The sequence below is a fragment of the Vidua macroura genome, chromosome 20 (genome assembly GCF_024509145.1).
Source record: "Vidua macroura isolate BioBank_ID:100142 chromosome 20, ASM2450914v1, whole genome shotgun sequence".
Taxonomy (NCBI): Eukaryota; Metazoa; Chordata; class Aves; order Passeriformes; family Viduidae; genus Vidua; species Vidua macroura.
In genome coordinates this window covers 5,707,678-5,721,701 of record NC_071590.1, presented here as the reverse complement: position 1 = coordinate 5,721,701, position 14,024 = coordinate 5,707,678, and the positions used below count along the sequence as shown (strand labels likewise).

General features: G+C 49.6%; 1 protein-coding gene across 2 annotated transcripts; it reads left to right on the top strand.

Moving 5' to 3' along the window:
- The first annotated feature begins 579 nt into the window (after window positions 1-579).
- On the top strand, window positions 580-13,859 carry LIG3 (DNA ligase 3). 2 transcript variants are annotated; one of them, XM_053995175.1, is made up of 19 exons: window positions 580-1,142; window positions 1,617-1,733; window positions 2,577-2,774; window positions 3,148-3,299; window positions 4,209-4,375; window positions 4,996-5,073; window positions 5,173-5,341; window positions 5,934-6,089; window positions 6,510-6,641; window positions 7,416-7,495; window positions 7,878-7,965; window positions 8,837-8,914; window positions 9,166-9,289; window positions 9,601-9,743; window positions 10,513-10,587; window positions 11,161-11,307; window positions 12,308-12,482; window positions 13,133-13,224; window positions 13,336-13,859. In XM_053995175.1, the coding sequence occupies exons 1-19, from the start codon at window positions 599-601 to the stop codon at window positions 13,567-13,569; spliced, it is 2,949 nt and encodes a 982-aa protein (XP_053851150.1). In that variant the 5' UTR covers window positions 580-598; the 3' UTR covers window positions 13,570-13,859. The 2 variants fall into 2 exon arrangements, with proteins under 2 accessions (XP_053851150.1, XP_053851149.1); XM_053995174.1 differs by having other exon boundaries at window positions 13,333-13,859.
- Window positions 13,860-14,024: the final 165 nt, after the last annotated feature.

The window sequence follows — 14,024 nt, the reverse complement described above, 5'->3', positions numbered from 1 at the left end:
GCGCTGCCGGCGCCGCCTCAGCCGCGCCCGAGGCGGGAAAACGCTCCCGGCGCGTGATGGGGGCGGGGCTAGACGGGCCGATGGGGCGTGGCCTGCGCGCGCCCGGCCCCTCGGCCGCTGTTCGGGCAGGAAGGGGCGGGGCCCTGCGCGCCGCGCGCGCGCGCGCTTGGCTCTACGGAGGCCGGGCCGGCGCGCTCGTGTCCCGGCGGCGGCTGAGGCGGCGGCCCCGGCCTGAGGGGCTGGGGGCGTCCCGGGGGTCCGGACGGGGCGGGGGACGGGATGGCGGCACCGTGAGGAGCTCGGTGAGCGGCGGAGGGGCGGCCTGGGGCCTGCGGCGGCGGCGGGAGCCGGTGGTCGGGCCGGGGCGGGCAGGGCGGGAAAGCGGCCTCGGGGCGAGGCCGGGGCCGGGAGAGGGCCTGGGAGCGAGGAGGGGGCCGTGAGGGGTCGGGGTGCGGGGCAGCGGAGCGGGGGCGATGGAGGCCGCCGCGGAGCGGGTGCCGGGCCGGGGGCTGAGGGCTGGGGCCGCCGAGGGGGTGCCGGCGGGCAGAGGGTGCTCAGTGTGCCCCGTGTCGCTCGCAGCACCCTCAGCACGGACTGGATGCCCACGGGCGGCGGGGCGCTGTCACACGCTGCCCGCGCTCTCGGCAGGGGCACGGCGCTGTTCTGCCCTCGCACGCAGCTCCCCTTGGCCAGGCCGTTCTCCTGCTCTGCCGGAGCCAGCCCCGGGCGCTGGTGCCAGCTGCTGTTCCTGCCCGTCCCTGTGCCGCCCCCGAAGCAGCGCGGTGCTGCCGGCGCGTTCCCTGTGTCCCTGCTGTTGGGCGGCTGGCTGCGCTCAGCCTGCGCGGCCGCGGGGGACATGGCAGAGCAGCGCTACTGCGTGGACTATGCCAAGCGAGGCACCGCGGGCTGCAAGAAGTGCAAGGAGAAGATCGTGAAGGGGATGGTGCGCATCGGGAAGATTGTTCCCAATCCTTTCACCGAGTCCGGAGGGGACATGAAGGAGTGGTACCATGTCAAGTGCATCTTTGAGAAGCTGGACAAGGCCCGGGCCACCACCAAGAAAATTGAAGACATCACAGATTTGGAGGGTTGGGAAGAGCTGCAGGATGAGGAGAAAGAAACAATCAACAAGTACATCTCAGGTGAGGCACGAGGCAGTGCCAGGGTCACTTTTCTCCTTATTTTCAAGTTATGCCAGAGGTTGTCACCCAGCTGTGCCTTTGCCATGAAATCCTCATGGATTTATTTTTGTGTGGCTTAGGGACAAAGTGTGTGGTGCTGCTCCAATCCCTGCCTCAGCTGTGTAGGAAAGGGAAGAATTGGTCAATTCTGCAGTGACACTCCTCAGTTCATTTGTCACAACTGGTTGTGGACAAGGCCTAGGTGATTTAATTCATAGGCAAAATAAAACCCATGAGGAAGCATCAGTTATTTTCCATTTCCACATTTTTCTGTGATCTTTAATAACTTCTAACTTTTGTTAGTTGAAAAACCAATTTTTTTTCCTTTTCCAATTGCCATTTCTTTTAAGGCTTTTTGCTTTGTAAGCTACATAATATGGTGGGGGATGTATGAGATTATTCCTGACTGCCTCTTTGAACCTTTCTGCTTTCCAGAAGCCAATTCCAAGACTGGAGGTACCCCAAAGAAAAAGGTGATAGTGCAGGCAAAACTCACTGCCACAGGACAGCTGACCACAAAAGATCCACCAAAGAAGTTCTCTGGATTCAGTGGTAAGAATGAAGAAACTGGTTCTGGGAAATTAATTTCTTTTAATCTTGACATCAGGAGGTGTTTTAGCTTGGCTCAGATCGGTAGGTTTTTATCTATAGATTACTTAGGGGGTTTTAATTCTGGTTTGTCAGTGCTTTCTTAGGCTGTCAGTCTTGAAAGAACATCTTGAAAGATGTTTGGATTTCCAGTTTTCCCAAGGAAACAAAGATTCTGCCATGACTGACATTGTCAGGCTGACTCCATCTCCCTGCATCCATTGGCTCATTGCAAACTGAAGATGTAGGCTAAAGTTATCCCATGTGGAGCTCAAAATGTGGAAAAAACTGCTGAGGGATTCTCAGTTGTGTTCGTGGAAAGGAAAACTTGTCCTGAGGAGCAGCTGCCAGCAGGACAGTCCATGTGTGAGCTCTGACTGACCTGACACCCACCTGGAGCTCCAGACAGCCCAGAGCCACAACACAGCCAAAGACATCAGCTCCTTAGGGGATTGGTGTTGGGAGAGGATGGGGATGTATTTCCCAATTTTAGAAATTACCTTAGAGAAATGTCTTGCTTTGAAGGCCAAAAGTAGAAAAAAAAAAATAGATAAAACAGAGGCATCTGGAAGGAGAAATTATTTTTCACCATGGTTTAGCCATATTTTTCTGGTATAATTAAGATCTAGGAAATTCTGGTGTGATGTGAAGGGTAAAAATAGTTGGAAGGTTTTTATAAAAGTCATAAGTTTTAGCTCTGAAGCTTCACCAGCACCCTGGGATCGTTCCCAGCTTGCCAGGCAGAGGTAACTTCAACATTTGCTCCATGTCTTTAAGAAAAAACAACTTGTGGTGTGTTTGATGCAGCTAAGCCAAAGAATTCAGAAGATGCCCCTGCAAACTCTGCCCAGAAGCCCAGCCTGTCTGCAGCCAGGTGTGATCCCAAGCACAAGGACTGCCTGCTGCGGGAATTCCGCAAGCTCTGCGCCATGGTGGCTGAAAAGCCAAGCTACAATGTGAAAACTCAGATCATCCAGGACTTCCTCAGGAAGGGATCTGCAGGAGGTATGGCTCCAGCTGGGAATTCTCAGCTCTCTCAGAATCAGCTTCAAAGGCTGATCTCAAAAGGAAAGGGGAAATTCAAATCTGATTGTTGTGTGGTTCTGGCCTTGTGCTGTGGTGATTTCTGAACTGTGGAGGTAATCTTTATAAAGTGAACTCTCTAAATAGCAAATTCAGACAAAAATGTCTTGTTCAGGTGTTGTAGGTGCCAAATTTAGTGCTGAGGTCAGATTTAGAGGCAAATTGTGGCTATTTTCCCTAAGAATTCCAAGCCCCAACAGTGAATTTTATCCCAGCTGTGGGTTTGGACACAACCAACCAGAGCCTGGACATGAAAATAAATCCTCGCTGTTATAATGTGCTTTTTTTTCCCCAGATGGTTTCCATGGTGATGTATACCTGACCATTAAGATGCTGTTACCAGGTGTCATTAAAATAGTTTACAACTTGAATGATAAGCAGATTGTAAAGCTGTTCAGCAGGATTTTTAACTGCAACCAGGAAGAAATGGTCCGGGACCTGGAGCAGGTGAGTGCAGACAGCAGCTCTCAATTTGTGCTGCTCAGCTGTTTGCTTACAGAAATTCTGTAATGGTTTAGGGTTTTTACTCCTTAGCTTGACTGTTAGGATGGGAGCTGGTGATTTATTTTGGTTTTCCTTGGCTTTAGCAGTTTTCATAGCATTTTCTGCCATCTGGAACCTGTAGAAAACCATGTTTGAATGGAAAGCAGGATAAGAATTCACCTGGTAAAGCTTTAGAAAGCAAGACTAAAATTATCTAGGCGAGGTGGGCTGCATCTGTTTGTCTAAATTCCTTTGTCTGGCACATTGCTACAGAACTGAGTTATATTACTCTTTTTGTACCATCACATATCAAAACCTGGGATTCAATTAAGAGACCTGTCACTGGCAGCTGCAGGTGGTTAATACAATTAAGCTGCTACAATTGCAGGTGCTCAGTTGTGCATTGAGTCCCTGTGCACAGGAGCTGGTGATTGACTGTGCACCCTCTGATTCACTGCAAGGTGCAAAAAAGGGGTGAATTAGATTAAAAAAAGTAATTCTTTAATCTCTGTTCATTGCCTTGCTGTGTACTGCTTTCTAGTGCCTTCTAGTGACATCACTAGCCTGTCCCACGTCCTTGGATTTACAAGTGGACTCATCCTGAGGAAATAAAGGGTCTATGCTGCTGCAGCAGTGAAAAATAGAGCCATGAGATGGTGCTGGTACTCTTAATTACCTTTCTTGGCAAATTAAACAGCTGAGCAGCTTTATGTGTCGTGGCAGCTTCCTTAAGTGTTTGATTCTGGTTTCTTCATGCAATCCCAGCATCACTCCTATCCTTAATCCTCACTGGAACCATGCAGAATCCCCAGTGGCCCCCCCATTCTCTGGCCATGTCTCTCATCCACACCCCGGTGTTCTTTTTGGAGACAGGGAGATGTTTCTGAGACCATACGGATCTTCTTCGAGCAGAGCAAGACCTGTCCTCCAGCAGCCAAGAGCCTCCTGACCATCCAGGAGGTCGATGAGTTCCTCATCCAGCTGTCCAAGCTCACCAAGGAGGATGACCAGCAGAGTGTCCTGCAGCAGATCAGTCGCAGGTGAGGGAAGGAATCAGCCTCTGAATGTTTGCCCAAACACTGGAGTGGTTCTCTACAAGCTGGAGTAGGTGAAAAATTAATCATGAGCCACCACTGAACTTAATTAGCATCTGTAAGCTGCTGTTAGTGGTGTGATTGAGACACCTTGACAGCAATGGAGAGCATTTATGGCTCTTGTTCATGCTAGAGAACTTGTCACTGCCTGTCAGGACACTTCAGTCAAACAAGTGATTTGCAATTACACCCTAATGGTGCTTAGCTGTTAATTAAGTTGCTGTTCTTAAGCATTTTGGAAAAAGCCTTCAAGTAATTTACACAAAGATTTTTGGTCTGGCTCAGTTTGTGTTGATCTGAGCCTGAGGATTTTCCAATCAGTTACTCTTGATGCATTAATTAAGTAAATTTTGCAAGGTACATCAACACTGAGGCTGAGTTAATGTTGGCATCAAGACGCTGGAAAGCTTTTTGGATATTCCCTTGTGTCTCTGAGGTGTCACTGTTAACATGATTGGTTAAACCGTCTGCAAAGGGAGGGCTTTTTTATAAAGACACCTGGATGAGTTTCTTCTTTTCAGCTGGAAAGTTCAGCTGACACCTTTGCTGAATCTTCTCTTCTTCAGGTGTACAGGCAACGACCTGAAGTGCATCATCAGGCTAATTAAACATGACTTGAAAATGAATGCTGGAGCAAAGCACGTGTAAGTGACACAAACCCAGCAGTGCTCATGACCTGAGGCAGCAGCAGCAGCAGCAGCCCTGAGGCTGATCAGTGTTCCCCCTCTCCCCACGCGCTGCAGGTTGGACGCTCTGGATCCCAACGCCTACGAGGCGTTCAAGGCCTCGCGGAACCTGCAGGACGTGGTGGAGCGGGTGCTGCAGAACCAGCAGGAGGCAGAGAAGGTGCCGGGGCTGAAGAGGACCCTGAGCGTGCAGGCCTCACTCATGACCCCAGTGCAGCCCATGCTGGTAGGTTGGGCCCCTCCTGGCAGCCAGGCACGGAGCAGAGACCCTCACCTGGAAGGGTCAGGAGCCAGGGCAGTGGCTGTGCGGTGTGGGCTGGCTCTGCAGGGCTCAGTGTTGTTTAATGCCAGTTTAGAAAGCATCTCCTACCACCAGTTTGATAAACTCAGTACCTGCACCACTGCCAAGCTAAAACCTTGCCTTGCTCTCAGTCTTTTGTATTTGTTTGCTGTCATTGCAGAAGTTGATCCTTTCTCTGGAAAGAGTGTAAGCTTTCCAGTGGATTAGAGATTCAAATAAGTCTGGCTTTTTGTGTGAACAAAGCAGAGTTAAATATTTACTTCTGGGCTGAGCACACTCCTACAGAAGGCACAGTGCACGTTTTAAAGCATTTGGAGGGGATAAGCACTGAAAAGCTGTAATTATCTGGGCATATGCAGATATTAGTAAGTGAATAATTAAGGAAAACTTGGACTCGCTAACAGATGTTCTGGACAAAAAGCTCTACAAGAGGATTCATTGTAGCTCATTCATGAACTTAGGTAAGAGTAGCTTTATTTTCCACGTGTCACCTGGGTTTTGGCCCCTCTCCCCCCAGGCTGAGGCCTGCAAGTCCATCGAGTACGCCATGAAGAAGTGTCCCAACGGGATGTACGCCGAGATCAAGTACGACGGCGAGCGCGTGCAGGTGCACAAGAACGGGGATCACTTCAGCTACTTCAGCAGGAGCCTCAAGCCTGTGCTCCCCCACAAAGTAAGCACCTGGGCACTGCCTCACCCCTTGTGCCAGCTCCTCCACTGCATTCCCAATAGTTTGCTTCTATAGTTTCCTTCTCATTCCTAATTGATAATGATGTGTAGAATGTGGAAAAGCAACACTTAAAACCGTAATCATTTCATTCTGGTGCACGTTAAGAGCTTGAAATTAAATCTCATCTGGCTGCTGTAGAATCCTCTCTATGCACTGCATTTTGGGAGCCTTGGTGCCAGTTGGGTGACTTGGTTCTGTTTATTAAAGCCTCATTTTTCTATTTGTAAACTGCTGTGGGTACCGTAGAAGTGCAGATGTGCCACATGTGCCTCATACTTGTGGAGAAAACACCTGCATTGGAGTGAATCTCTCTCTTCAGCCAGTTATTTTTCTTTTGGTTTTTTTTTTTTTTCTTTTCTCAAGGTAGCCCATTTTAAGGATTTCATCCCCCAGGCTTTCCCTGGTGGACAAAGTATGATTCTGGATTCAGAAGTTCTCCTGATTGACAATAAAACTGGCAAGCCACTTCCTTTTGGGACTCTTGGTGTGCACAAGGTAAAAAAAATGAAATAAAATTGTTTTTGTGTTTGGAGGCTATTACTCTGCTGACTTAAACACAGTCTGTTATCACAGGATAATTTCAGAGCTCTGATGCTTGTTAGAGCATCTGGGGGAAAAAATAAGATTATTGAGAAGGCTGATATTGAAAAGCTACTGCTGTAATACAGTAGATTTGATATTAAACTGGTCACTGGCAGGACATTAACAGAACTTAATTTCAGGGTACCAATATTAAAATACTAATTTTAAAATAATATTACATTAATACTGAAAAAAATCTTTGGAAAATCTTGCAATTCTGTCATTGTTTCTCATGGCTTGAGCAATGTATGGCAGCCTGGGAGACCACAGGGATGCAGAGATTATTCCATGCAAATGTTATGTACTGCTTGTGTCTAGACTGAATGGGGGTGAGGAAAAGGACAGGAAAATGAAAATGAATCTATAAGTGCTTAAGTTAAAAGTAGCCATTAATCTGCTGTCTATAGAAATGTGGTGGGTTTTTTGCAGCAGTACTGACAGATGTTGCATTGCCCAAAACCATTAATATTTTTAGCATTATTTTCCATTCCTAGGAAATGAATATTTTTTATGTTCTTAGCTTGTGCTTGGACACATTCAGTGTAAAATCTTAATTCTCTGAATGCTTCTTTTAGAAGAGGCATAAGCTTCTCATACCTAAAATATTACAGAGATAAAAATCCATCCTTTTATTACTTTGCTGAAACTATTTGCTGTGACTACAGAATCCTGTTAATTGTATTTCAGAAAGCTGCTTTCCAGGATGCCAACGTTTGCCTGTTTGTGTTTGACTGCATCTACTTCAATGACATCAGCCTGATGGACAGGTGTGGCTGCCAGGGGAGAGTGGCTGGGCTGGTTTCCTGGGATGAACTGGCTGGAAAACCCCACGAATGCAGACAGACCAGTTCAGCTGGGCTGTCAGACTGGCCACTCACTGGGAAATCAGAGCAGCATGGGAGGGACCTTGCTGTGCCAAGGAGTTTTTCTCTGGAGCTCCTCTTGCTCTCCAAAACACTGGGATTAGCTGCATCTCAGCTGCTCATCTCACATCCTCTGTTAGCATTGGAATTGCCATTCTATCACTTCCTGGAGGAAAGTAAGAACTAGTTGTCCTCTCTGGAGCTCTCTAGGATGAATGATTTAATGTGTTTTCAGTGTTTCTGTTGGGATTGCTGCTTGTCCCTCACTGTCCATGCCCTGCTCTAGGCCCCTGTGTGAACGGCGCAAGTTCCTCCACGACAACATGGTGGAGATCCCCAACAGGATCCTGTTCTCAGAGATGAAACATGTCACAGTGAGTCCAGTGTGCCCCTACAACCCTCACCCTGCTCCTCCAGCACTTGGCTTTTTTATGATTAACTCTGCAAATTGACCCTGGCAAAATGGTTCTCCTTCTGCTCGGTGTGCAAGACTTCTTGAGCCAGTATTGGCCCATCTTTTCCTGGCCCCAACCCCTTCGGTATAATCTTAACTTGCATACCTCAGGTTTTATGGCTTGTTAATGATTTTGTAGCCACTGCCACTCTGACCCTGTTAGGAGGAGTTCAATCCTGCTGCCACTCGGAGTGTACTGTGCAGTGCAGAGCTGCAACTGCAGCCTGATTGAAGGGAGCCAGACTGTGCCACTTCCCAAACTGGCAGCTTCAAGTGCCACATAGCCTTGAGACATCCTGGCTGCTAAAACTTACATTTAGGCAGCAGCATGCTGGGATTTTCCTTAGATTATGCACAACCTGTTGTCCCATTATTTTTCCCCATTGCTGCTGATTTCTGTGGCACCTTGGCTTTGGTGGAGAATGCTTGGACATTTTGGGCAGAAGGTTCTTAGATCCCAAGGCAGTTGGATGGAGAAGGAAGCAGGCACTGCTGGCTGAGCAAATCTGACCTGGGACATACTGGGACACAGCCAGTGGGACAGCCACGTCTCTGAGGGGAATTTTTTAACCAGACAAACCTTCTCTTCTGGGGACATATTCCCAGCTTAGTCACTGGGTGTGCAGCAAAGAGAACATGTACAGGATCCCTTTTGGAAAACTATTGTGAAAGTACCTCTTCCTCTCTGTGCAGTTGCTCTGGGTTTAGTGCACCACTGCTCCAAACACAAAGCCTGAAGAGCTCATCCCTTTTTACAGTCCTGAGCTAACCATGATCCCTCTCCTTTGCAGAAAGCTTCAGATCTGGCAGACATGATCACCCGGGTCATCCGGGAGGGGCTGGAAGGGCTGGTGCTGAAGGATATAAAGGCAAGTTCCCCTTCACTCTGTACTGCTGTCAGCTGGGAGTTTGGGAATGACAACAGAGTCAGCTCTGAGGCAGAATCACACACTGAGCATTCTAGAAACATCTCTGGGTTCCTCTCAATGCTGACATCCAGTCCAAGCTGCTCCTCCTGCTGTGCTCAGGAGCTGCTGAGCTGGATAAAGGCCAGGGCTGTCTGAGGAGCTGCTGCCCACCAGGGGATCTCTCTGAGGGGGCTCTGCCTTCCTTTGCACAGGGTAATTATGAGCCAGGGAAACGCCACTGGCTGAAGGTGAAGAAGGATTATCTCAACGAGGGGGCAATGGCTGACACTGCTGACCTGGTGGTGCTGGGGGCTTTCTATGGACAAGGCAGTAAAGGTAGGTCTGGAGTTGGCTTAAGTCAGGAACTCACAAGGTTTTCCTGTTCCAGGCCTCCAGAATGAGGGTGGCTGGAGCAGTGGTTACCTGCTGCAGCCCATTGTGTCCTTGCTGTGGGCTGCTTGGCACAGCAGAGCTGGAGCTGCTGGGCTGGGCTGTTGCACAGTGCAGGGCTCTGTTCAGCTTTGTGAGTGGCCCTGCAACCATCACAAGCCCAGGCCCCTTTGACTCCCAAAGATACAAAAGGGTTTTGGCTCAGAAAAGCTGTGGCTTGTCCTGTGCAAGGTGTGAACCCTGCTGTCCCTGTGCAGGTGGGATGATGTCCATCTTCCTCATGGGCTGCTACGACCCCAAGAGTGAGAAGTGGTGCACGGTGACCAAGTGCTCTGGTGGCCACGATGATGCCACCCTGGCACGTCTGCAGACAGAGCTGGACATGGTGAAGATCAGCAAGGTGAGAGGGGGGAGCCCAGGGATGCTCAGCCAAGGGCTCAGCTGCCCTTGAGGTGCTGCTTCACTGCAGGGTGGAAGTGCCCTGCCAGGAATGAATCAGAGTTAAAGCTTATCAACCACATGACACAAGTGAGGTGTCAGAGCAGCCAGCTCCTGGAGGAGGCACTGCCTGGCATCTGTACCCAGACAGTGAGTGGGAAGCCAGGCACTATCTGTTTCCTGCTAGGACAAGGTTTTGTTGGGAAGATAGCAATTTTTAATCTGGATTTTTGGGCACGTTGTGATTGGCACAGGCAGTCACTAGATGGGGCTGTGGGAGGGAAATGCTCGGTCAGGTTCTGGTCTGGTGGCTCCATAACCTGGGGTTGGAGTTAAGATTTCTGTCAGTGATTTATCTTGCTTTTCAAGGCTGGACAAATAAACAGAGAGCTGAATTTTAATATCACCTTGACATCCTGAAGGCCATTTGCATTGAGGTTGTAGAATCTTTTTTAAAAAAGGGTAGTTTTACATGAATCACAATTGGATCAACTGCTCTTGTTTCACACACAAAATGACAGAAATTGAGGGCTGTGTTTCAGGCAATACTTGTGATTTTCTAGATGAGAGAAATGGCTGCAGATCAGTGCAAGTTCCATCCATGCAAAGGCAATGTAATACCTCTATGCTGATCTACTTCTAGGTTGTGTTTCAGAAGCTTCTGCTGTAGAATGAGGTTTGTATATGATGATAAGTGTCAGTGATTTGAATTCTGTGCTTTTAATTAATAGGATCCAAGTAAAATTCCAAGGTGGCTAAAAATTAACAAAATCTACTACCCAGACTTCATTGTCCCAGATCCAAAGGTAAGTGCTCTCATAATCATATAACATTTCCCAGCCCTTATTTGCAATCTTCTATAAATCCTTTAGAAGGACAACTTAGAAGTTGTCTCTGTTACAAAATAAATCTTCATACTTGGAATGGGAAATTAAGCACAAGTTTTTATCTCTCAATCTTGCAGGTGCATTTGAGGCTAAGAGCTTCATGAAGAAATCACACCTGCAGCAGTTTTGGGAAATATTCTTGTGCATTAAATCCCTTCCAGAAGTGAGCTTGCTTTAAATTTGAGATATGAGAAATCTGACTTAAAAGGGTTGAAACACAGCTGCAACCCACAGGTTGCTGTTGTTGTAGGGAGTGTGTCAGTATGCTCTGTATGCCTGAAGGAGAAGGTGTCACTTAGAAATTGGCATTTTGTGTTAGTGAAGGATCTCTGGCTTAGAGAAAAAGTAGGTTTTAATAATGAAGGTGACCAGCAAGGTCACTTTGTGTATATGGAGCTGTGCTGGGGTGGAGAGCGAGGGAGGGTGAGACACTTTGAGCTGGCTCCTGAGAGAGCTCAGGGGTGTGACGTGGCTTCCTCCCCGTGTGTTTAGAAAGCCCCGGTGTGGGAGATCACGGGGGCCGAGTTCTCCAAGGCCGAGGCGCACACTGCGGACGGGATCTCCATCCGCTTCCCGCGCTGCACCCGCATCCGCGACGACAAGGACTGGCAGACAGCCACCAACCTGCAGCAGCTCAAGGTGGGGCAGCACGGGGCCCTGCGGCTTCTGGCACCAGGCTGAGCTTCAGACAAATCACAGCATGCACTGAAGGCACCTGCTGCCTGTCATGGCACCTTCTGTTCTCCCTTCGTGCCAGGCTCGGGCTGGGTTGTTGGTCCTTTGAGCTGTTGTGCCCTGTCAGAGAAGTCTCTGCGGGCAGTTGGTTCCATCAGCTCTTGTGGCAGGGTGAGGAATTGCCTTCCTCAGAGGTGACCACAGAATCACAGAATGAACTCGGTTGGAAAAGACCTTTTGAGATATCAAGTCCAACCTGTGACCTAACACCTCCTCAGCAACTAAACCATGGCACTGAGTGCCACGTCCAGGCTGTTTTTAAACACGTCCAAGGACAGTGACTCCACCACCTCCTTGGGCAGACCTTTGTTCTCTTCATGCTCACTCAGTTTCCCATCACTTGCTGAGATTGGCAGAGGCATTTGGGAACTGCCTGTGGGTATCCTGGGGCACGGGCCAAGTGGCACCAGCCAGGACCCCTGGGCTGCAGCCACCCCAGTGCCAGCCCTGGCAGTGGGAGAGCTGGGGAGCTCTGTGCTCGAGGGAGCTGCTGCAGTTTGGGGCTGGCAGCAGCTGCCAGGGCTGCTGTGCCATGGAAAGCAGGAGTGATACAGCCCCCAGGGCCTGCCAGGATCCCTGTGGGGAGGAGAGAGGAACAGACCCCTCAACAGCAGATGGGTCCTTCCCACAGTGAGCACTGGGCACTGCTCATCCTTCAGGCTCTTGCTCTGTTGCAAATGATGTGGATGTGGCTTTTGCTCCTCCCTGTGTGGCTTCCCTTAATGCCAGGAGAGGGGTGGAATGCAGGGAGCTGGGACAGAGGTGACAGCAAAATGACTACAGAGAGGTGCAGGAAGAAAAAAGGCTTTTGAGCAAACACTTCAGGGAGGAGAACACCAGAGCAGTCTGTGCATCACAGCTCGTGTCCAGTGTCAGACATGATCAGTGCTGTTTCTCTGGGCAGGAGCTGTACCAGCTCTCCAAGGAGAAGGCTGATTTCAGTGTTACAGCTGGGGAGGAAGATGAGTCCACAGCTGGCAGCAGTGGAGAGAATGATGGGAATTCCAGGTCTTCCACACCTCACAGCAGTATTAAGAGTCCCCCAAGCAAGTCACCTGCAAAAGCCCAGAAGGCAGAAGGTAAGATGATGGTGCTTTCAGGAAGAGTCCTCTGTGCTTGGGGCAGGCTGGCTCTGGGTCCTTGCCTTCTGTCAGAGACTTGATGGTCCCACCTTTCACGTGGATCTCAGGGTTAATGGTCAAAGCTGTTCAGATCCTTGGTTTGGCCCTGTATGAATTTAGTAGCCACAGCTCTGAGATGTCCTGGGATTGGGAAAAGAGGGATGGAAACAGCTCTGATGATGCTGTTCAGGTTGGTGTTCACTGCTGCCATCTCTGCAGGTCACATCCCTTTGGTTAGAGATTGTTGGCCATGAGCCAGTATTTAATTTGATTTGGATGGAATTCATGTGGATAAAGGGAGGTGGAGGCTGGAGGTGATTTGCTGGTGAATTGAGCTGGAACATGAAGCAGATTGTTGAGCAGTTTCACAGAGGCCAGAGTGGTGACAGCATGGAGGGCAGGTGGCAGCAGCAGCCTGGGAATGGGGCAGGAGGCTGCCCCACACCATTGCCAGTACAAAAATGCGTCTCACTAGGAACAGTAATTCATGGATTTTCCAGAAAGAGGGGAGGAAACTTTTCCCCTCTGCTCTTTACTCTTTCCCCCAACATTAATACACAACCAGTATCTGGACAGAGCACACGCACGAGCCAAATTTTTGTTTTTAGACAGCGAAGGAATCATTGGATCACCTCAAAAATCCGAGGAGAAACGAGGGGAGAAGAGAAAAGCATCTGAGATGGAGGACAACGGGAAGAAGGTACAGCCAGCACCCACAGGAGGGTGGGGGGAGGCTGGGGCAGTTGTGGTCTGTTCACTTCCATTCCAAGGAATGCTTTGCCCAAGCTGTTTCTCCTTCCCCCCTCAGCAGCCGCTGCTGGACATTTTCACGGGGGTGAAGCTCTACCTGGCGCCCTCCGTGAAGGACTTTGACCGAATCCGCCGCTACTTCATCGCCTTCGACGGGGACCTGGTGGCAGAGTTGGACACGGCCTCGGCCACCCACGTGATTGGGGACATTGATGACAACCCCGGGGCCCAGCGGGTGACTCCCAGGTGGATCTGGGAGTGCATCCGGAAGCGCAGGCTGGTGGCCCCGTGCTAGCACAGGGGGCAGTGCTGGCACAGAACAGCTGGGAATAGGGAGGTGGAGGGAACGGGGAGATCCTTCCATGGAGACGTGGCTAGGCAGGAAGTGCCCTCAGGAGTAGTTACAAAGATCCACAGCAGCCCTACGGAATGAATTTAAAAAGTTCTCTGAAGAAATGTCACTGCTGAATCCCATTTTCCTGCCCATACTGTAGACCACCGCCCTTATCCAGGTGCTGGTTTAGTCTCCTTGGGTTTTTAAAGTTTGGGTATTTTTATAGATAAATAAAACTGAAGCAGCTTCTCCTTTGCTGTCAGGACTTAATTTCCAAAGGTTCTTCTCTTCCTGTTCAGGAAAACAGAGCAGCAGCTCCATGGGACTCTTGGCTGTGGTGCCAAGGTCATTGGTGTTGTCAGGTAATTTTTTTCCCCTCCACCTCTTCTGTACCCCCCCCTCAACTAACAGCATTT